Source organism: Pseudopodoces humilis, chromosome 7 (genome assembly GCF_049639895.1).
Source record: "Pseudopodoces humilis isolate 2021_Gansu_Grassland_sample_001 chromosome 7, ASM4963989v1, whole genome shotgun sequence".
NCBI classification, from domain to species: domain Eukaryota; kingdom Metazoa; phylum Chordata; class Aves; order Passeriformes; family Paridae; genus Pseudopodoces; species Pseudopodoces humilis.
Window position 1 is genome coordinate 45,329,070 of NC_142206.1, and position 24,948 is coordinate 45,354,017.

Sequence of the window (24,948 nt, forward strand, 5' to 3'; positions counted from 1 at the left end):
ACTACCACTCAAATCTGGAAGTAGATATTTATTTTTGATACAGATACAAAGAGGCAGCTGCAAAAGGAGCCTAAAGAGTCTCCTGTAATTTTAAAGCAAAGGAGTCATAGTGTTTTGCAGGAGCAAAAAAAATCCCAACAACTGCTCATGTCTAACCTCAAAAGGTAGGGTGGCAGAGAAGGGACAGAATTGATTTTGATGCAGTGCTTGTGTAGGTGGTAGCACGTATTGCCTTACTGGAAGGCAATAATTCCTGGGTAAGTCATATCTACCAGCATGATGGACTGGGAAACATAACTAGTTCTATGGAATTTCTCCTTGTAAAATCAAACCCTAAAATTTAGCTTAAAAAAAACAAAAATAGGGTGTTTGAAGATAGATTCAAAAGGATATTCAAAATAAAGGGGTCTTTAAACAACAGAAGTACATCCTTACAACACTGTTTCCAAACCTGACTTTCAGCTAAATCTCATAAGACCTTAGTCTTCTGAGTGATAGTTTTGTATCACTGGTCCTGAAATACAATTTAATTCCCTTTACTAAATTAAAAAATAATATCCAAATCAAGAAACCAGAAAGAAGCAAAATGTATATTGAGTGGTATAAGAAAATAATTTTATCAATAGCACAAGTCCTAATGCATATGGATTTTGAGGTATTTTTAATAAGGACTGGTTAGCTATACTCTTCCAATTCAATTAAGTTAATGCCAAGCACAATTATCAGAAAATACAATGGAAAACTTGTCAGCTCTCTTGCTGAAGAAAACCAAGACCCATTTTACAGAAGCATTCTACACAAATAAAGCATTTTTAAGTGTTTTATTTGTCCATTTGGAATGATTAGCATTTATAATCAACAACATAAATCCACTCCTCAGTGAAAAACCTGACAGCTTGTTATTGCCAAACATATTACAGTCTACTGAAGGGTGAAGAATTACAGACATATAAAGATGAATAACATTATGTCACCATTAAATCACTTACTCTGTTCATAACACTTTAATCCTCAAACACTATAAATTAAGATTAGGGAAAAAAAAAATCAACATTTCCAGTGATAAAATACATTGTGTTTAGTACACAATATAATGGTACAGTTCATTACACTAGTGCATTAGAAGGTTAAAAAAACAGACAGCTCCTTTGGAATAACTACATCATTGCTGATCTCTCTGCTTGCAGCCACAGAAGCTACCAGGAAGACTCCAAGAAGCATCCAAATGAAAAGCCTCACAGCTAAAATAAATTTATTCTCAGATTATTATACTCATATTACTTGAATATGAGGACCTAAAATTAGATTCCTTCACATGTGGAGTGACCAGTGACATTCCTTAGGAAATCAAGCAAGTAATGAATAGATCTGCATCCATACGTGGAAAATTGCCTTTCACTTTTCACCCACTTAAGTAAACAGTTACTTCACATTTGGAAGCCTTCTGCTAGTTTTAAAGTTTAGTGGTTTAAACCATTTTCCAAGGTTACTGTCATGTATGAAATTTCCAAGTATGAATAGGTAGTATCAATATAACAGCTAAAAGACACAACATTTTTACTTACTAGAGATGGAATTTTAAGAACTCGTCTCTAAAAATGAAAACGGAAGATCAACTTTATAAAAATTTTCCAGGATTGATCTGTATAACATTAACTTTATATAAGATGACAGCTTCAAAGACTGAAGTTAACAATTACTGGACTCAGCCTTCAAAATAAAGGGGATCAGAAGAATAATCTCTATGAATCAAAGTACACTGCAAATCTTTTTCCCCAGAGGCTGCCTGCTACAAAGGGCCTCATACAGCTAGAGTAGAGCCCCAGCAAGTATGTGGAACGACTTGCTTCTCAATTAAACAGGATGTGAATGCGAAAAGTAGATGGACACAGGAAGCACGTTTCATTATGGGAATAAACATCATCTTCATTCAAACTGAACAATAACAAACAAGAAAAATTCTGGGGCTGACTGAACTGCAAATGTATGGTGAGGAAAAACCCATTCAGTACTTCATATTCTCAATTAATCATTTTTTTTTTATAACACAGTAACTTGGGAAAAAAATAAAATGAAGCAACAGCTAAACAGAATCCCTCCATTCCCATGGATCTGAATTATCCTCTGAACTTCACTCCATGATGGCTAGGAAAAGTTTAAAAACAGACACTCTTGTGTCATTTCCACTGCTTGGCACACTAAACCATTCCCTCGGTGTCCACCATGTCACCTTATGATCAGGTTGCAAACCCTTAAAGGCCAAGACTGGTTTTTGGGGGTTTTTTTTTAAATTTCTTTTATAGGAAGTGATAGTAGCCACATCTCCTCTGTGCCACAGTAATATAATAAACTAAATACCATTGTTAGGCTTTAATTATTTTCTATTCAAAGCTCTAAAACCATCAAAAGAGAGAGATGTTTGCCCAAGTTTCTAGGAACAAAAGGCCAGTTTCCTGACATGAAAATATCCATGATGCAATGTTTTCACTCTTTGCATTATGCAAAAAACCCCACAATATTATCATCAACAAACTGTAAGTTATGGTATCTTTTCATCCATTTCAACCCTTTCAGTGGAAAGAGGAGGTAGATTAGAAATAAGCCACATCCTGCACTCCCTGATCAGTCATAAGGCACATTTCCATTCCACTGAAAATAGGATATATTTTAGGGCTGGCAACGGAAGCTGAAAGAAGTAATCAAATGCACTTGGAGTACTGTAATGTCTAGTCACAGACTGCACAAAAAAAACAGACAAAACATCTTTTTTTTTACTATAGGAAATCTAGGTACTTTATCCAAATGAAATTTGAGAATGATAGACCTATAAAAGTATGGGGCCCACTGGCTCATAAGGCTTACTGGCATTTAATTTTTTCTTTCACAGTGAAAGCAATGGACATAATAGTGGAAGTGTTAAAAAATGCAGCTTAAGATGCATCTGTCTTCTGTTAACTTCTAAAGTTATCTTAGAAGTGAGCTGGTAAGTTAAGATGTTGTTATTAAAAGATATCTAAATCCAAGAATTTGTTTTCATCATTACCTTGAACTAAAATTTACCCCTAAAAACTGAAGGGCAAAAATCCCACAGCAATAGGGGATAAAGCTACAATCATGTTGATATCTACTCAAGTAAACCTTTAACAAATAACACGGACCGAATCCAGACTCTTTGCCAAGAGATCAATCACAGTTTGGCAGTCAGCTCTCCTCCAAGTTTGACTTGGCTCTTTTTCAAAGTAACATGAGAACCAGGTTCTCCAAATGCCAAAGCCACCTCAGCAAGCTTCAACCTGGAAGTTGTCAAACTGTGCCAACTCAAACGAGCGAGTTCCGAGAGCAGCCCAGCCGTTCTGCGGTTTAGAAATGGTGACATTCTCCCAGAGTGGATAACCATTTAACAGTCCTGAGGCGGAGTTGCCCTGTTACAAAAAAGAAAATGTTAGCTTTGTTTTCCAGGGTCTGTGTATACACTGAGCCTGCTCACATGGGAGACAAGACAAAGCAGAAGGATGTCAAGTCAACTTTCAACTACATTTCACACATTTTTCATGCAAAGATGCATCTAAATATTGCATAGAATCCTCTGGTGTCTATCAGCTCTTTGAAATAGATCTAATGCCTTTACAGTGTATACATTAAAGGCTCCTCTTCTCCTACTCACAGCTTTGCTAACTCAGTGTAGAACCTGAAGGGTAAACTGGTTTTCCTCTTCCTTATATCAGACACTTTCAAAACAGCCCAACTTTCTTAAGGTGATATGATACACTTGGCACTGATTCTGCAGAATTAGACAGAAGTCAAAAGTAAAGAAAGATGTAATTTAGTCATTAAGCCAAAAAAAAGGGGAGATAGCAGAACCTTCAAGTATCACTCAAGCCACATCAAGATGTAGAAATTAAAAGCAGTTTCAGGAAAAATTACAGTTTATCTTCTGTGCATTCCACTAAAAAAGTACTTCAGTTTACCTGTGTTTCTTCATCTGAAAGACAACTACAGGTAAATTCCAAGAATGTCTTTCAAGGACTCAGTGTGAGAATTATAAAGATGGCTCTGTACTTTGCTCATTACATCAAAGGCATACTAGGTACAAAATACTTTAACAACACTGATGGAAGTTTGAAGCATTGTGATTTTAAAATTCCCAACACTGTTTTAAGTGATTAATGTTCATCTTCAGTAACCCAGTATCTTGGCCCATTTTACAGATGGCATGCACCGTCATAAATGTAGGTGTACCAAAGCCAAAACTGAACTACATCCATTCCGGTGAATGCCTTAGGCACAAGTGTCCCTTTGTCTCCAAAAGTGATAGTACAAGAGACAAAAACCAGCTTCTAATACTCAGTGGCATTTTAGCATGAGGGACTCAGTGCATAAGTTTAAAAGCATTACCTTCCATACTAAATCTCCCCAGCTAGGATTCAAGCTTCCCCACATTTCAAGCCAGTTGCAGTTGCAAAGGCTAAATTAGACAAAGGCATTCAGAAGAGGAACTTAAAGCCTTTTAGGTACTTGCACCAATGTCACACCCATCAAATCGCACAGGGATATTTAAAGTACAGTTTGGGGCTACTTTCCTCCCCAAGTCACTGTGGTCAAAAAGGGTGGACTGGGAAGGAAGGAAAAAAATGCAGACAGGCTTCTCATGAACTGCAGCCCACCTATACAGTAACATAACGCCTGTGCTCTTCCACCACAGCAGAGAAGGAACTCGGCTTACCTGAGTTTCCTAGTCCTTTACTAGCTCCCCATACATGGCCTTAGCCTGCAAAGGGAACTGGTGGGACACAGATTTGTAACACAGGCTACCTTAGTAATTTACTCACTGTCCTAAGAACAGGAAGCCAGGCCATCATCTTTCCATCAAATTAAATGACTCTCACCCTTCTACCTCTAGCTTTCAATTCAGCTTTCCAGTTATTTTCTGTACCTTCTACAAATTCTCAAGATCTCTTTTAAAATACAGGCAGCAGAACTTGGTATGGTTATTTTAGCATTGGTTTAATATAACAGATATTGTTCATATTTTTGATAGGCTAAACTAATGCAAAGCCATCATCAATAGTATATCACAGTGTTGTGTAAACCATTTAGGATTGGAAGTGTCATAACTGGTTTTCTAGCTTTTTGCCTGAGTCCTTACCTGAATGTTGAGAGTGAGTGTGTGCCATGCATTATCCCGGACACCAGCAAGTCCTTTCATTAATATTTCCTCTCCAGCTGCAAAACATGTTTAAATTAGCAAAGTGTAACTTCAGCCCTTTGCTGAAACTGATAAATACCAAGCCAGTGAAAGGATAATAGTATCTATTTTTCAGAAGTTTTCAGGATTGACATTTTACCAGTTTGGAAGGCTTAACATGTAAACCTGGACTCTGCATTATCAGTACATTCTCTTGTTTTGCCAGAACTGTTTTCTCACTGAAATGCTCAATGCTCTTGGCAATTTGGCATTTTGATGAGGATTCACTCTATGGAAAGTACAGGTTCACAAAGTGTGACAGTAGCTATCACTGCTCGTTCTATAGATCTTCTTGTTTATGTATTGTTTGAAACTATTTTGAATCACAGGGTTTGAGTTGTCACACTGTCGTGTTGCTTAGCTCTACCCAAAATTTAAGCTAAGCAAAAGGGGAGTGTGAATGACACCTGGAGGGAAGATGAAGACCTGAAAAAAATTAAGTGCTACAAGTCCTCATTTATTCAATAGGCAGTTTTTGCTGCAAGATAATTTAACATTCAGGCTCCCTTCTAGAAAAATATGAAGATGACTGAAAATAACTGTACAGAAAAAATTATCATATTGTGTAACAAGAGCCTCAGCCTGAAATAACAGGATGGTTGATCAAAATTTACTCATTTCATCCAGGAAAACTTATTTCTGACAGCCTGCAAAACTAACCAGGTAATGTTGCTAGGTCTTATTACAAATAAAAAATTGAGTTGATCCTAAACACAAGTATGTATTTTCATACAGCTGAAACTTAATTTTTTATGGAATTACACACTGTAAAGTTTCCATAGGGAGCACTGGTAAAACCCTCTTTATGCTACCTCTCCATGGCAACAGTGGAAAGGAACACAGACACACACACACACAAAACAAAAAGTATATGATCAGATATACTGTAGATCTGGAAGTTACAGTTGACTCATCAGAAACTATTGAAAATTTTAATTTATACTCATGAAATGACAGGAAATGCATTTAAACAACTAAATATGCCACTATGCCAAAACAAATTGAAAAGAACTTTTAGCTATTGATGAAGTATTATCATACACTCTTCCATGTGCCTGTGAAGTGCTCTACAGATAAACACACAAGAACGTTAGCATCACAAGCAGAACATGTGCTCGCTCCACTGAGCTACACTAAGAGGAGGATGCATAATTTGAGAAAAAAGGAGGCCACTTATGATCATCACTTAAGCCAGCTGTAAGATGAACTGCTAAGAAAAGCCATTTCATGTCAATCAGGATTTTTTTTTATGTGTAGTTTAAGAAGACAGATCAAATCCTTCTGTAATTAATATTGTATCAGAGTATTTATGAAAAGCAAAATAGCTCATATTTGCTAGTGTAAAACAGACTTTGTTAGTAGAAAAACAAAAACTCCAGAAAGCTGAGCCTGAGAAATGGGCCAGCCAGTAGCCTCCAGATGCTTTCTCTACATATGAAAAGTGACCATCATTAGAACACAACTGGTTAAATTCATAGTCATGACAAGTGAACTATAAAATCTGAATGTTACCCATTTTTATCCAAGTTATCAAAATGACATGTTCATATGCCAGTATCCACTTTTGCAAAGAGCTGCTTACCTAGGTCACCAGTGACTCTGTAGGTGCCATCTGCAAAAACCCAGAAGAAAACTCCTTTGGTACGTCGCACATATATCCCACCATTGTCAACTCTTCCTGCAATAAAAACGCCTCCATCACGAGGTTTTTCTATGTAGATGTCACATGTGACTGTCATGTTTACCCTGTAAGAGAAGTTTAGTGTTGTAACAAGGAAGGAATCAATTTTTTGGAGTAGGCAGTACGCAGAAATTATTTGATTTCCTGAGATTATACTCCAACTCAACAGTAAAGCACTGCATTATGCATGCAGTGAGAGCTGTAAAGAAGAATAAAGTGAAATAATACCAGAACCATCAAATTGTACCTAGAAAATTTACACAACTTCCTCCTCCCCAGAGTTGCACTACAAGGCTCTTAACCATAAAAATTCTCTCCCTCTATTAATTGATCTACATCCCATGTCTGAAAGCACTTGTAATACAGATACAGCCACAAGGCCACTTACTTAAGCAATAACTATCCATAATTATTTACAGAATGTGAAAAGACTTTCTTTGACAGCAGTTCAGCTGATAACTGAATCAGAGAATAACTATTCCAGCAACTTTTCTTCTCACCTCTAACATAGTAGTAAGAATGACCTGAGTTTTAATTCTAATGTAAAGCTCCATATTCTTGAATATAGCCATTACACAAACAGGTTTACTTTCTTGCCTCCCCATTTATCAAAAAAGAGACCCCCCACATTTTCCTTAAACCATTATAAAGAGACTCAAAGCAATACAGAAATAATTACATAGTAATACTTCCAGCATATACCTAGGTTCAATAAAACCATCAGAGAAAAACACTAACAAATCTAGGATAAGAGAGTAAAAAGCTTTCACATTCACAAGTTTAAAATTAAAACTAAAACCAACTAAACAATCCTGAAACTGAATCATGATAAAGTGCCGTTGACAACTGAAGTACCATCCCACAGAGAAATCTAACGCAAGATTGGCTCGGAATTTCAGTAGCAGGTGCTCATTGTTGAAAATATCTGCCAGGGACAAGTTGAGTCTTAAACTGAGGATGAAGCAAACAAACTTGAGGGCCTGAAATTGAGGACTAGCATTATGAAAAGTTACAGGCCAGTAAAACTTGAATAATAAACTGAATATTCAGGAAGCAAGCTTGGTTTTGAAAGCAAGATGAAGACTCAAAGAAACAGAACTAAAATAAAATAATAGGAAGTTTTTAGGAATCTCAGTACAGTAATTTTACAATATTTCCTATGTAGCTGTTGTAGGAATCACTCAGTACGATTTACTCAATGAGGGATAGTTGATTATAGGGGGAATGTGAGATTTTTTTTAACAGAGGGCTGCAAAAGAAAACATCTGATAACTGAAGAACAACCTCCAAGTACAAGAGGGTGTTATTTTTCCAGGTTTTGGACCAAAGTGATTCAATCATGACTCCAGGCCTGAAATTAGAAGTCTGAAACATGTTCTAAAAAACCATTTGCCAGATCAACGATCTAATTAAAGTGAAAAAAACCTGACAGAATGGCTCTTGTAAAGAACATATCAAAACAATTTAGATTAGGCTTCTAAGCAGAAGAAAAAGCTTTAAGTATGAAGTTTATTATTACTATTAAAAGTATAATTAGTTAACAGGCTCTTCCCCAAATGCTTATTAATTTTAAATAAACATTATTCTAAAATATGATGCTTGGTTCTGAATTACTGTCATTGTAGTGCCTAGCAATTTTTTATCTCCTAGAAAGAACTGCAACTGTAACCATACTTTCATCAAAAGAGTAAACCAGTTACTTTCACCCAGAAATAAAAGTTTGAAGTAGCATTGGCATCAAATCCATACAATTCTAGGAACTGCTCAGCATACAATTCTAGGAACTGCTCAGAAGATGGCAGTCTGCAAAAAATACATCTGAATTATCAACTAAATAGTCTGAGAGTTATGAGACTGATCAAACTGCTAACAAATAACTCTAAATTATATAATTCAAAATTAATCCTTTTCTTAGTCCAGTTTAAGAAATAAGAAACTCAGGGCACACATTGGTGTTTCTAGTATGCCAACTCAGATCCATTAGTGTAAAAAATTAGCTTGAACAAATATGCCCAGCAGGACATAAGGAAAAAGAAACGTTCTAAGACACTGCAGCATTAGACTAAGCAACCAAGATATGTGGTGGATTCTCCATCCTTTAAGAGTCATTTAGACAGACACAGTTGACCTTTGGCCCTTAGCAGGGCTCAATGACTTTTAGAAGTGCTTGAATCATCATTCCTACACGACTACAGAGAATCTGGAGGCAAAAGCCCTCTGTCCAAGACAAACGGGACTTGAGACAGATTAACCAGTCATTACTCACACTGGTGAGGAAGACATTTCCCCAAATGCTGCTACAAAATAGTATTTACATACCACTTAAAATTTCCTATGACACTGATGGTCTGGTCTGCATCAGAAACCCAAGTGATGGGCCGCTGAACCACCACCTGGCGGAGTGTGAACACATGATCTCCAGGGTCAGAAGCATTTACAAAGTATTCAAATACACCTGTCTGATCTGCAAAATTTGGGGCTTCACTGAAAGGTGGATTACCTGTTCAGAAAATAAAATACACATCAACTCTAAAACATTACTTTTCTTTAGTGTACTTATTCTCAAAAATTTTCCCTGAAAATTTTCTCCAGATTTCTGACTTGCTATATCAAAGCAATCCCAAAAATGGAAGTTTTTAAGCACTGGTTTTGCAAACACATGAACACCACATATTACATTAAATACACTTCATTGCAAGTGTAAGGTTGTCGCTGTAAGAATTAAGCCTTCTGATCTTGTTTTCATAGTTTCTAGCCATTTTCCCAGGAAAGTAACTATAAACATAGATGCTTATACATTCCATTAAAGAAATGTCTTTGATGGCTGTTTCTCACGACCAGTGTGGTTGGGAAGGTGGTAACCTAACTATCCAATCCCTGGTCATTGTCGAGAATCTATAAATACTGGAATCACTGAATAAATCGCTCTCTTTTTCCTATCACACATTGAGCTGTGTCCATGTGAATCATTTTCTGTCAAACAGCGACATATGGTGTACAGTCATACAGGTATAAGTTGCTGGAAAAACTGATATAAATAAACAAAAACAAAATAGACCTTCAGGCTACCTCATGTAGAGGATTCAAATAACATAACTTACTATCTTCCCACGTTACAATTATATCTGCGTGTGAATTAAGTTTTTGGATAAGAGAATTCTTGCTTACGTATATTGAAATCATCTTTGTAATTTGAAGGAAAGGGCTGAGGAGGAGGCGGCTCTGGGCAACTATATTTCCGTCCTGTCTTGAGTGTGGTTAAAGTGTAGACTTCATCCACATTTAGATCTAAAGAAAATCTTCCCTTCCATACCTGGAATTGAAGAAAGCTCAAGCTGCAAAGGTTACCGACTAAATGACAAAATACCCAAGTTCCAGAAGTAAAGAAGATCCTCTGAAGTTCTGATTTAAGGTAAAAATCCCATCTTCTTGCCACAGCATTTAAATATCTCTGGGCTATTTTCAGAACTCATTTTCCCCAAATTCTTTATTACCTCCAGGTAATCTTGTATATAGCCAGTAAAACTGCACTCAAACAGCATTTAAACAAGCCCTAAATATGCAGCTTAAGTGTGAAATTTGAGGACTTTCACCAAAGAGGAAAGACACATCTGAAACTGCAGAGGGACTGTAATCAAAACTATCAACTTACCTTTACAGGACGGAGTTTCTGGAAAAGACTGGAGTGTCCAGATTCAAAATCAAGTCTAGAGTGCCACACTTGAAGGATTTCCACCATATACTACAATGGAACACACCATACAGTTTAAAACACAACAACAGCAAAATAAACAACCTTGAATATTCAACTTGAAAAATACCAGTCCTCTATAAGTGTCTAATTTTTGTTATTTCAAAGCTGTTGATCACATTAGAGGCCACAACTCTATTCAGCTAATCATTACATATGCCTTACATTTTTATAGATTATTCATTAATAAAGCATTGTCCTAACATGCCCTAATGTTGCTTACAAAGACAGAAAGCAGTACAAACACAGACACAATCTTTACCTTCTCTTTCACCAACAATACACCTTGGATACAAGTTCTCCTCCAAGAAGTAATTGGACTGAAATAATATCCCACTGGTTTCACTTTCATGTGGCCTTCAGTCTAGTTGCTAGTTCTTTGATTTTAATTTTTGAGCAAAGTATTTTGCTTTTTCTCCATCCTTCTGCAATACTCTATCAACCATATATAACCCCCATAATTTCTTTTCAGTTACCAACATCAACAGCAAAGCAAGAGACCTAGAGCTTGGTTTGCATAAGCCATCTGATACTTCCCCAAAAGGGAGCTGTGTATCCAAATTGACACTCAAACACTTTTCCTCAGTGAACTATTTTGCTGCCAAAAGTATTATCCAAATTATCTCCTCCTAAAGGAAATTACTGATGCCAAAAAATAAAAATCAAATCCAAATAAGTAAATGTCAGCTTCTGAGAAGGAGTCATTCAGATCAACTAACAATGACTCCCTCCAGTTTACACTGTGAAAACATTAGAGGGAAATTTACTTTAGCAAGATTAAAAAAGAAAATAAACAAATCAACAACTGGGAGATTCTCAAATATCTCTTCACAGGATGTGACAACAAAATCTACAGTATAAAATCAACTACAGCTATTCTGAAAATGAACAGATAACTAAAAAGATCATGGCTGTGCTGGTCCAGCAAACTATGTCAGCATGTCAGAGCACCCAGCCTTGGAATAAATTCTAAAGAAAAATTCAGTTGCATTTCTCTCCTGTAGAATTTCTTCTTCAACATACAGATGATTAGACTGGGAGGCAGCAATTCTACAATTTCAGTTATGACATTTCATCTCATGGTAAAACTGAAACAGAATGCTTAAAACTTCACCAGGCATGAAACAGCCTCCAACACTGAAGACTGTTAATTTCTTGCTAATCTGTGATACTGACTTGTATGTATTTGATTAAGAATGACAATTCATTTTACAAGGCTTATCAAATGTATTCAAGGTCTACTTACAAATGACCCTCTGAGGTAGAAAGTTGCTCTCTGAGGTATGACATTGAAATTTGGCAATGGAGGCCTGATACATTTAGAGTGATTATGACTCTGAAAAAAAAAATAAATGTAACAGAAGAGACATACATTACTAGAATGCAACAAATGGCAAAATTCATGAAAAACCAACAGCATAGAATTGAAATTAAAAGAGCAATAGTTTGTTTCTCTGTTATCTTAATACCTGCAATTACAGTAGTTTAATAATTTTATTACAAATACCGATTTTAAGAAAGCACATGATATAACTTCCTCCCAGGGTGTCATCCAATTAAAGATAATGTGTAATAAAAAGATAAAGATGGCATATATATTGGCCTCCAGGAAGTCTCAACAAGGCATTTGAAGTTCAGATAGAAAAAATTACCTCTAGTGAACTCATTAATAAAGCTACAAGTATCAAAGAACATTCACAGATACTGAATAACATAGATCAAGACAGGTTCTTCATAATAAAACATTTCCTGTAATTTTTCTAGTCCACTGGAATTGCTGATGAACATACCATAGTTTCAATTATGATGGTAAGGTTCCCTAGGCCATCTGTCAGAGCTACAAAGCTGCCACCTCCTTCTAAGTGTCCATCCACTTGCAAGTATGACCAGCCTGGTTGAGTAAATTGTGTGGTGTGTGCTGAGACAAAAATCAGAATACAATAATTAAGACTTAATAAAAATGGTACCATTTGTAGGCTTAATTAAATTTCTTTCTCATACGTGCTGACAAAACTGAAACCTGATTTGGGGAAGAAAGTAATAGAACTTCCAAAACAAAATTTACCTATATAAGAGGAAAGATTAAAGAATTATACTACAGCAAAATTAAAAATATCAACACTGTGGCAGACAAAACAGTTAAAATGATAGTAATTATAATTATTCAGTCATTAAGTACAAACTATATAAGGTAATCATGTTCATTCAATTTGAATATTCATCGCAGTTTAGATTTTCCCTTTTTTTTTAATCTTAAAATAAAGGAAACATTTAGGGCAGCAAAAGCACAGATGGGCAAATCCATGAGAAATAACTAAATAAGTAGGGTTTTCAGAAAGTAAGTGAAACTATCCAAGAATATGACCCAGATCATGAAAATCCTGAGCAATATGGACACAGGAACAACTGCTCAGCTGTTCTGTACATGGGAAACCCGGCCATTTTTCCTTTAATGCTTTTACATTTATAGGTAACTAGAAGAAGAGCAAAAATTAAAGCATTTGTCTGGTTCCTCCTTCATGGCACTGCATAGTTGCGCTACAGAACTGTGGCAAAGGCAGTAAAATATCACAGGACTACAGAGTAGCCAGTGAATCCCTGTGGCCACGGACACCACGTGCACATGCTTCCCTTTCCCCAAGCTCAAGGAAATGGTGATTTACCCAAGCCAAGAATGTCAAGTAGGAAAAGAATACAGAGGTTCTTTGTTCCATTTTTGCAAATTGAGAAGTACCAAATGGAACTGATTGACACTCAAAGATTAAAAATAAAAAAGGGAAAGGAAACAAGAAAGCACATTAACCTTTATGGGCACTTCAGATTTAAATATTTTAATAGTAGCAACTATAAAGGCAGTAGCTTTTTCATTTTTGATACAGCTAAACAACAAGTATAAATATTTCCCTTACTATTATATCTTTCTGCTTTTTATTGAAATTACATTATTTTCTTCTTTTTTAATGTATTCACAAAACTTTCCAGAAATCTACCTCAATTTGGTACAAAAACTAATACACATAAAACCACTAAATAAATAAAGGCCTTGGAAAGTACAGTGATGTTCGGTGTCAGATCACCAACTTATAACTGCAAAATTTTCACCTGTAATCCAGATAGGAGATTCAACTTTATAGTGGCCACTCCATGGCTCCTGTGCTGTCATTAATCCACATCGACCAAAGGGCAACTCCTCATAATAACTGGCCACCAAATTCCATGCGATTGTTCTAGAAGAAAAATATTTTCTTCATTCATATAGACAGTATTAAATTAACTTAATACAAGAATCCATTTCTCCTTTTTTTCCAGTATACAATGAAAACAATTTGGGGGGTGGAAGGAAAAAGAAAACCCACAGGAGAGGAAAATAAATCAAATTCAGCTTCCAGTGTTGAGAACTTCTTCCAAAACTGGTGACAAATTCTCTGACTGTAACACCACAAAAAGTTATACATTAAAATAAACATGTATTGAGGGTAAAGACTCCATTTGTTTGGGGTTTTTTCCTGTTCTGATGGGAAAAAGGTTTCTTAGCAAAGTCTACAGCTTTTTGCTGGGTGTTGTTCAGTTCAGGTCTCTGTGATTGCTTGGTTATTTCTGTGCATGGTGGTAGTTGTTTTGGGTAGAGTTTTTTAGGGAAGCAGTTAAGTACCATCACTAAAAAAAGACCTTATCTTTATCCATGTAAGTAACAAACAGAAAACAACTTTAACCAGCCATCCTCAAGGAGTTGTTGCTCTATCCTGACAAGGACAATCACTTCACACACTTTGATTTGAGCTTCACTGAAAATATTTTGCAAAGACTTTAAACTTAAGACCTCTGGGCCTTAAATATGGAAATATAGCTTAACAGAGCAGTTAAGCAGAAGGCAAAAGCTGACAATCTGTTTTGCTATTGTGTACAGGTGAGTACAAAGGCCTCATTCTAAAGTCACTGCCACAGACTTATCACACTATACATACACACAGAAGAGATCCTGGAATTCTACAAAAACGTGATCAAAAAATAAACAACTCTTGAATTGTAAACTCAGCTTGCTCACATCAAACTTGTTCTGTTGATTTCAAACTTAGAAAGAAAAGTAGGAAATTCAACTTCAAAGGAAACAAACTTAGCAGAAAGATAAGCTGCCTTTCGTCAGAAAGATTTTGTTTTCAGTATAGAAGCCAAGACAGCTTCACTGTTGGACACCTGGACTTGGAAATATTCTACAATAATTTCTAAATACGCCTAGCTGTCAGGCTGTGAAAGAAATGGGGCATATATAACTTGAAAGGACTTGGAAAAATGGAAAAGCAATGGGAAAAGAAGGACCTCAAATAAAGATATTGAAGTATATGAGGATTAAGAAGGAAGCAGAATGATCAGGAATTCAAGCAAGAAATATTCATCTGTTTGACAATTTCAGCTTGCAGAGAAGATAAAATATCTGTAGAAACCAGGTGACTAAAAAAATTTCCCTTTACAAGTATCAGTAATTTTTCCAGCACTCAACTTGAAGCAACAGACTAGAAGATTTCTCTTTATTTTTCCAAAATGAAGTTATAAAGAATCTGAAAGATTTGAACAATTTTGCTTACATCTTGATGCCTACCTTTTCTTTAATCAAACCTTTTCTTTCAGATTACCAGTTGTTGCACCAGAAATTAACTGTATTTTCTATTCTTTTCTAAAACTAAGTTATGTAATTTCACAGTAGAGAGAACATTTTTTTACAGTTTTCAGTTTGGAAAGAAAATGTGCAGAAAACAGTAAATTTATCAAAACACTACAGCATGTTTAAGAATTGATTCTGAGGAAGAAGTTGTATGGAAAAACTAGATAACTACATCTGTAATTCTCTGTTTAACTGAAGACATACAATCTGATAAAGACCTTAAGAAAAATATGATAAATTACTTTTATTGTTACTTTCCTCCAATGTTTTTAACTGTTAGCTCTTCTCAAGAACATTCTCTTTTTAATAATTATCATCAGTCTCAAAGGCATCTGAAATTAACTGCATAAACTACTGAGTGCTGGGGAACAAGAATATATTGAAACTTTTGGAACTTCTACCTCAGAAAGAGGTCAGAACAGCAGACTTCCTATCTTACTATATTTGAATTCAGCCCACATCGGGGTCACTTTCAGTTTAGCTGTTTTCTCACCAGAGCAGATGGATGTGTTATACAGTACTTTAAATAATTCTTACACTTCGAGTTGTGAAAGCGTGCAACAGTGCCCAACACTTACGAGGTCATGTTTCCATTCACGTAATTTTGGTTCAGGATCCGAGCCCAGCATCCTGCACCAACATCATCATTGAAAGTACTGTAATCTTCTGATGACCACAGTTTCTTCCCAGTTAATATAGCATTTTGCACTGTTTTTGTCCCAGGATAGTGAGCCCTACACAATATTTTGAAAAGAAAGAGCATTTAGTACAAAGAGAAAGTCAAATTTTGGAAGTACATATAGCAGTAATGATTCACTTCCTTCAAACTGAAAATGAAAAATAAAATTTCTTTGGAATACCACAAGTGGAATACAAGAAAATTGAACAAGGGGGAGCTGTAACATTCTAGAGCTTATTGTATTTACATCAGTAGATTATTTCTTCTGCTACATGATAGCACATAGATAAACTTAGATTGTATTACAGATACAATGCAATTTTCACAGTTTGCTAAAGCAAATCTCTGTCCTGAAATTGAGCTAATGATGGTCATTACCATAATGTGCTGAATAGAGAAAATGCACGCTAAATCATACTATCTTAAACAAAACCATAAATAATGTAAAACCAACAGTAAGATACAGCACTAGGCATTATGCTAAGAATTTAGCTGCATGAATGTCTTAGAACAAAACATGAACTTGACTGATTTTGTACATCTTTATTAATAAACTCAGGTTCCAAAAAAACATGCTAGTTGGACTAGAGAAATAACAAAGGTATAAACTGATAATACTTGAAACATATAGTGAGAGCTAATTTTCTTTTCAAGATCTTCCTTAATATGAGGACAAATCCTTTCACCCAATGTAGACTTTGATTATACTCAGTTAAGACATGACCCACCAAATGCAGTGCAAGGTTTGCTGACTGAAATAAAATCTTTCAAACCACTTACAGAAAACAGGATTGTGATTCTCCCCACTTCGCACATTTATTGAACACACTTAATACGTACACTAAAATGAAACTATTTCCTTTACTATTAGCCTGCAACTTGATCAATTGATACATTTGTGGCAGGAATACAAGAAAAGCCAGTTTTTCTAGGCTGACTGTTGGGTTTTTTTCCAATATTTTCCCTCTAGTGGCCAATGAGCCATTTCCCAGTGTTGCAGTCCTTCATACATAGCTTCACTAATGGAAATGTGACAGATAATAGAGATTTTAGCAACATTTTGCTCTCCTGTACGGTTTACTGTGTATTTCGCCTTTGGCTTGGAAACCTAGGTATTGCCTTAGCACCAAGCAAAAGGTTTTTGTAATGGCATAAAGTGCACAGCTTTCAAAAACAAAGTAAAGTAGGAATAATTTGTCTTTCTACACTCCTGAAAATGTGTTTAAATGCCAATATCCCAATAAAAGCTGAAATACACAAGAGAGTGTAATAATTTCCCTGTTAAGATTGAATCAGAGTAGGGATGTAAAACTTAGACTTATAAAGAGTTAAGCAAATACAGCTTACTTAGACAGTGTAAAAAACATTGAGTTTCATCCAGACATGATCCAAGACTCCATCTATGAAAAACTGTCAAGATATTGTTCATGTTCAGAATGAGGGGAGAGACTGATTGCAAAGGTTGATGATACTGACTGTCTATCTGTATTTGCAGAAAAAGCATTCATTTCTACACCTCCTATGGTTCAGGTATATAAAGATGAATGGAAAAGACTCAAATTGAAGCAAGGAACTGACACATTTTAAGCATGTGATTGGGTCAGGCAAGTTTATGGCACCTAGACATTAAAGTTTAGAGCAACTGTAAAAAGAAAAGTTAATTAATGTTTTGTATAAACATTTCCATTCAGCCAACAAGTCAGTAGCCAATCTCAAATTTAGTCTACTAGTAAAATATTATTATGACAAAACCCAGAACTAGTAAAACAAGTCAGCTGGTTGCATCTTTTCCAAATACAAACTTGTCATCAAAGCAAAATGGGAACTAAGAATCAAACCACTGTAACGCAAAGAAGAATCACAGCCCAAATTCATTTCTGCATGACAAACATTTCAGTAACAAACCAGTGGAAATTACAAGGCCGTGTACTAAGTTGTAAAGCTAAAGCACTTTTTGCATACCAGTTAGAGGAACCAAAACTCTCAGAATAAACAGTGCTGTCCAAAAAAACCTTCAATCCCTCAAAAGCGCGACCACTCCCAACACGAATCTTCAACATGATAGAAGACTCCTGATTTAATGAAAGATTGAGGCTGTTACTGGGACAAGAGCTGTGTGATTTGATGTGGGTTAGTAAGAAAGTTTTACAGTATCAATCCTTTCCTTGCAGGTAAGAGTACAGAGAGGTAAAGCTTTGGCTGTGTTAGTTATAAATAAGATGAAGACAAACTATAAACAAACCACCAAGAAAGAAGAACAGAGAGAACCCCCTACCCAATCACATCGACCACTCCGTGGAGCTCAGAGTCAATCATCATGACAAAGGAAATGGGCTCCCACAGTCTATCGCTGGCTATGATCCTCACCTGCTCCAGACCATGCTTATCCAATGTGTACCTCAACAGCTTGGAAAAAAAAAGGAGAGCAAAGAACAGAGAGAAGGAACAAATAAAAAAATTGGTTTTCAAATTGTCAAAACTTTATATTTGGAAAGGCAGCATCTTCTTCAGCACTAGCTGAAAAAACTACTATGCTTCAGCAGTTCAGGTTTTTGCAACTTGGACAACTGTTACACCAAACAATACATACAAGATTGTCAAATACGAAGTGACTTCAAAGGATACCTTCTTCTACTATACTGAATTCCAAAATACATAAGAAAAGGAAAAATCAAAAACATTTTGTTCTTACAGACACAAAAGTACAGATTAAGGCAAAGCATATCACATTTCATGCAGCATACTCTATTTGCAGATTAGCCACTTAGATGTTACAGGGCTGATGGCTAAACTACAAGATGTTTATGAACTTTCTGAACCTGAGCATTTGAAGGACAGACATCTAAATACTATTATCTTTCACTAGGTCAGCAGAACTCTCTGGAGTAGGTAGTACCTTAAAGTCAGCATTGATTGAGAAACATGTTCTCATTTTGTAGTAACCCTAATTTCTTGATAGATAACAAAACCACTGCACAGAAAAAACTTAACTGTTCATTTTTTGTGATCAGTGGTGGAGGGGGAGTTGAGGAAAGATCTGTATGACATTGAAGAAAAACCTCTGACAAAAAGAACTTACATTTTAAACAACAACTAAAACATGTCTGTGGTTCTAAAGACACAAACATAAACAAGTACTTCTATCCTTGATTCTGCCAAGTTCCTAAAGAAACAAGAACTGTACACAGTCATTCTTCAAGATGTACTGTCTTGGAAATCATTACTAAAACATTTCCTAATGCACCTGCTGAGCTGCAAGTCTTGCCTAACCTAAGAAAGTTTTTTTTAAGTCTATTTTAAATCAAATGAGTTACTCAGTACTGACACTATAATTGGCATTTCTCAGGCAGCCACTTTCAGGTGATTGGTGTTTACAAGCTCAACAAATACAAAAGCAGTTTCTTTATAGAATCCCTGCTGAACTGACCTGCTATAACCTTTGAACCACGCATTCATATAAACTATGATGAGCATATCATGCTTCCTTATATACAGAGGATAAACAGTACGCGAGTGACCACAAGAATGTTCTTATCACAGTAAGGTTAACAACAGAGATAAACAAGTTAACAAATGTAAACAAGTGAACAATTTGTATCTGTACACAACATTTCCACTGGGAACATGTACTTTTTTTAAAACTATGTATAATTTTGAGAAACCAGACATTAGAAAGAGAACAAGACCAGCAGAATAAATTGCCAAAACCAAGTAATAAAGTGTATTATGGAACAAGAGTGAAGGCAAACAGTTGAGTTGACATTTGCTGAAACACCAACAGAAGGCATTCCCAGCTGCCAAAATTGAGATAGGCTGTGTTAGTTTACAAACTTTGGGTGCTTGATGTTACTTCTACGTTACTGTCAGTGCATGCATTTCTAATATTATCTGTTAGCAGATACAAGCAAGAAAAAGAAACTTCTAGCTCTAGCTCTTCTAGCTCTGACCAGAAAAATCTCAGCTGCAGCCACAGAAAAGCCCACGGTGATAAGTTTCACTCTGAAAGTTCAAGTTCAACCAAAATGAAAACCAGTTGCAGACCAAGAATTCAATCCTAAGGTTTTTCTGACTTGGAACATGCACATGCAGATTAGTTAGAAGTTTCCTGTCATTTGGTAATGCTAAGAAGCCTAAAACACAACTCCTAAATGGACACTTTAAAGAAATGATGGAAGAGTGACAAGGTCAGCTTACACATGTACTAAACCGAAAGGAGAAAGACAAGAAAGAATAATCCATCACCACTGGACACGATGGAAAAAATGGAAACAGCTAGGAAGTATGAAATAAGAATATATGACTCTTGAAACTGGAGATGGAGACTTATAAATAGGAAGCAACAGCAATGTTTAAAATGTCTCCCTTCTCCCACACTTACCCGACTACCTCAATAGCATCATTAAGATAGGGATCAGCTATCATCTCTTTTGAGATGTCCCAATTTCCATCCGCAGCGATGATGCCAACGTTCCATAGACCCAGTCTGTCCAAATAATGTCGAAGCACCTTAGTAACAGATAACACCACTTAAAATACAGCCTTCATCAATGAGGCAACATGAAACTTCAGACTGAAAACAAGAACTTTGGAAGGAGTCAGTGAAAGCCTCTGTTTACAGACCAGGATGGATAAGAAAAGTTCTCACATCTCAAACAAGAGCTATGGTGGCAACTAAGACAAAGTTAATGGAAAGTATTTTTTAAACTGGAGTGCTCTCATTGACACTGAGATAGTCATTACACAAAAATGAGCTTCTCAGCACTTGGATAACTTTTGACACCACATGTGCACACATATACTCCACTTGGACAGTCTCAGCATACTGACTCCCTGGCACGTATGTAATTCCTTACACAAAAGTAATGGATTTATCATAAAGTCGGTCATGTTAAGCTAATCTAAAAATGAGAGCTGGCTGAATTATGAAAGTGGACATACCTCCCTAAGTGAACAGAAGCAAAAGTTAACTTGATCCCAAAAAAAGTATATTGAAAAAACAGGGATTGAAGTTTTAAAATATAAAAGACCTATCCATGCAGCTTTCTACAAGAACAGAAATCTCTGCCAAACACCAGTCCTGTTCAAATGAAGAGCGCCAAAACATTTTTTACACTGCCTATTTCACTGAACAAAAAAAAAATCCTTGATGTTTTAAGTGTTTAATATTTAAGTTTACCCACTGCTCAGTTCTCATGTTTCACTGACTTCCAAGGAAAGCAATGAATAAACGTAGAATTGCATATTTACAAGGCGACTGAAGGCGACCAACTTTGAATTCAAACATGCCAGTAGGAAAGAATTCCTGTCTTTCCAGTTTCTCTTTACTATTTCACCGTTAAAGATGATAAACAGCTCACATTTGTCCATGGAACTTCTTAGATAAAATATATCCACACAAAACATACTCAGCCTTATAGAGGGCTGGCACTATCTAAAAACTCAAACCAGAAATTTAAAAAAAAGAGAAAAATTAAAAAACATATTTTCAGCAGCTTGCACATATAGCTGCATCTGGACAAAAACCCAATGCTTTTTTCAATTTTAAAGAATGATGAACTGTGTGTATACACGCATGCATATAAGATTTTTCAATTTGATTCAAAGATCAGTAGGCATGAACCCTTAAACAATTTATTGTAATAGCCCTCTGGCAATGTGAAGATAAATAGGGAGCACTTCTATTTTTCATGTAATCAAATAAGGACAGAAATCAAAGTCTAAGTGCTGATGACAATCTAGATCTAAAACTAATTAAAACATAAAATTTACTAAGAAAACTGGCAATGAAGTTCTGTTCAGCTGTTTGAAACCTTTGAAACAAAAAGTCTACCAAAAGAAAAATTCATAATACTAGAAGGTCCTTGTAATTTAAAGCATTGTAGCTACCTAGATACTCAGAAAAATTGCCTAACCACAGAGACAGCTCAGAAGAACAAAATGAATGGCTGCACAATTTCCATGCTGAAAGGGAAGTACCAAGGGCACAGAACTGCATGCACCCAAAATCCACTCCACAGTAACACATGCAGAATAGCTCTCTCACACCCAGTATTCATATAACTAAAAGAACAGGGTCTTCTTGAAGAATTTAGAAGCATTAGAACCTCCATTTCTTTCTTTCTTTTTTTTTTTTTATTTATTAAGAAACATAACTAGCACCTTAGTGGATAAAGTATCTAGAATAACATCTCACAACTAAAAATTTAGCCAGATAACTAAGAGCTTATCTGTGATGAACTTAACAGGAATCACAAAAAACGTTTGGTGTGTAGCAGTACATTTCAGTATATTGACCTCTTGTGAAATGGCAGAGTGCAAACAGAACTATTGTGCTGATGAGAGAAGTGGTGCCAAGTGACACTGTAAGAGAATAAATGGTAAAAGAGATGTTTAATGAAAACTTTTCATTAAATATTTGTGTGATTTTAAGGTCAAATTTTAAACTAAATATTCAGCTCTAGAAGCCAAATGCTCAGTCCCAATTCAACAGTATTCAAAAAGCTATAAAGTAGAATGTTGCCCCTAGACTCAATAGTTTGTTCATATTCTTTTTCTCCACTGAGGAAGCCAAGACAAGCAGATGAGAAAGCCTCATGGTGACATGACACAGATTTGGGATTGTTCAGCCTGAAGAAGAGATGGTTTTGGGGTGACTTAATTGCTGCCTTCCAGTACCTAAATGGAGCCTACAAGAAAAGATGGAGAGGAACTTTTTACAAAAGCATGTAATGATAGGACAAGGGGGAATGGATGGGAATGCTCATCCCTGGAAGTGTTCAAGGCCAGGCTGGATGAGGTTTCGAGCAACATGGTCCAGTGGAAGGTGTCTCTGACCATGGCAGGAGGATTGGAACTGGATGATCTTTAAGGTCCCTTACAACTCAAGCCATTCTATGATTCTCTGAGTCTTGCTTGTTTTTAAGAAGAGGTAATGCCATTGTGTCTTAGCCTCAAAGCAACAACAAGGAAAGGAACAAAGCAGGAGCTTTTGCTTAAGATTTCACTGCAAGACAATGTAACAAACAGAAGAGAGTTTTCAAAGCAGGGCTGGGGGGCTGCAGGAACATTCAGTAGTGAAAAATATTAGAGCTATCTCAAGGTTGGTTATGTGAAATACTGTGTTCCTACAGCTTTTTCAAACAAAAGGTACTGAATTTTGCAAAGTTAAAAACACAGAGCCTTTACTGTGGTTTAATAGCAATATTTAAGGGCACTGTAAACACAGAACTTAGCAACAGAATTTCAAGCAATTCTAGATCTTCTAGCTTCTAGCTATATCCAAGCCAGTATAAAGATGATTTGAGTTTGTATGATAGTAGCATCAACTAGCTTTCATTAAAGCTTCCACTAACATTTAGAAGTCCTAGCATTTAGCATACACTGACGTGCTCAAAATAATAGTCCAAAATAACAGTTTCAGATACACAAAATAAGCAATCTAAATATCAGAACATGTTATCTTTCCAGGCATGCAACCACAAGAAACAGAGTTCAGTAAGTGATATAGTTGCAGAATTAAGGTCCCTTTCCTACGCAAATTCAGAAAAGCTAATTGTTTGCACACAGTAGGACAAGCACTCCACAGAAATAAGAAAATAGTACATACCTTAATGTATTTGCTATTAAATGCCCTTTCATTCCATATCTATAAAGAGAAAGTAAAATCCATTTAGAAAAATCAGGATATGCCAATGGAGAATTAAAGATTTCATTTTTATATATATATCTGTAAGATTATAGAATCCATTAATCAACTCTACGGTTTCCGTGTGCTAGAGGGAAGTGCTGGTTGGTTTCGTTATCAGCTTTTCTGGGGAAAATTCTTTATGAAAGTTCATAGTAGGTGCTTGTTAATCTTTCTCTATGGTCCCCTGATTTCCTTCTCGCTGACAAAAATGCTAGAGCTGCTTGAGCTCTACAATGGCAGCAGTGTTACATTACCAATGGCCCTATGGTTTGCTAGAAATCATTGAGAAATTCATTGTGGCTTCAAGGTGTGGCCTAATGAATGGGCCCCTGTTACAATACATGGGCATACAAGAGCGAGAGTAACTCACACACTGAACAAATCGATAAAGATAACTGTTCTTTCTAATTTACACAGGACTACATCCAAGCTTGAACACAAAAGAGATACAGCATATTTTAAGTAAACAGACACAAAATTAACTAATTTCGAAATTTTCATCTTTTATGGAAAGGGAGTTTAAACAAAACACAGCTCAAAATTCAAAAGCAGGAACACTGGTCTTCCTTTCTACCAAAAAGACATAGGCAGGAATCTTGTTGCTTTCTTTTCCAACCACAGCATGAACACTGTGACTCACATGCACAGTAAAGGTTTAGATTACCTGGTGAGGTACAAGCACTTTCCTATAGATAGGGTAAGTAATATCGATTTTGATATTTCTATATCTTTCTATAAATGCTAACATGAAACTTCAGAAATCAGCCAATCAAAACATTACTTAAGGAAAGGCTCATCTCATCATAAAGCAAATAGTGATACAGAACATATACTTACAGCAGAAAGAGTGGTAAAGGCTAACCATGTACAACCATAATAGCATTGGAATTGTTTTGATAGCTTCTGAGCCTTCACAGACCTCTCACTGATTCCCTGTATTTCCGATTTATTTTCAGATCCACAAAGAAATGAGACAATATCTGGATAAGCCAAAATTCCCTTTTCTTACAAGGAGAAAATTTAGAAGGCTAATCACTGTGAAGTAACAACACCAAAGTCAACATTACTCAAATACATGAAGTGCAGAACTTACTTTCTACTAAAAGAACATACAGCAGGGAAAAATGTAACAGCAATTGCTCTCCCTTTCCCCACTGAAATTCCCAGCTGAATTGCTGAAGTATCACTATGTTACCCACAGTGCAAGACTGATCTAACTGAAATAAGCTAGCAACCTCAAGGGGG

The 24,948-nt window shown here is 36.0% G+C and overlaps 1 protein-coding gene across 2 annotated transcripts in view; it reads right to left on the reverse strand.

The window, feature by feature from the left end:
• Positions 1-806: 806 nt before the first annotated feature.
• GALC (galactosylceramidase) overlaps positions 807-24,948 on the reverse strand; it is a 31,886-nt gene continuing 7,744 nt past the window's right edge. Inside the window, exons 6-17 of one of the 2 annotated variants that reach the window (XM_014249987.2) lie at positions 23,623-23,661; positions 18,292-18,422; positions 15,916-16,071; positions 13,780-13,904; positions 12,468-12,595; positions 11,924-12,013; positions 10,579-10,668; positions 10,095-10,239; positions 9,246-9,426; positions 6,828-6,991; positions 5,147-5,223; positions 807-3,422 (exon numbers count right to left, since the gene is read on the reverse strand). In XM_014249987.2, coding sequence (XP_014105462.1) covers positions 3,279-3,422; positions 5,147-5,223; positions 6,828-6,991; positions 9,246-9,426; positions 10,095-10,239; positions 10,579-10,668; positions 11,924-12,013; positions 12,468-12,595; positions 13,780-13,904; positions 15,916-16,071; positions 18,292-18,422; positions 23,623-23,661 — 1,470 coding nt within the window. In that variant the 3' untranslated portion in view covers positions 807-3,278. Of the gene's footprint in view, positions 3,423-5,146; positions 5,224-6,827; positions 6,992-9,245; positions 9,427-10,094; positions 10,240-10,578; positions 10,669-11,923; positions 12,014-12,467; positions 12,596-13,779; positions 13,905-15,915; positions 16,072-18,291; positions 18,423-20,394; positions 20,523-23,622; positions 23,662-24,948 lie in introns of both variants that reach the window. The other variant, XM_014249988.2, reaches the window with a different exon arrangement.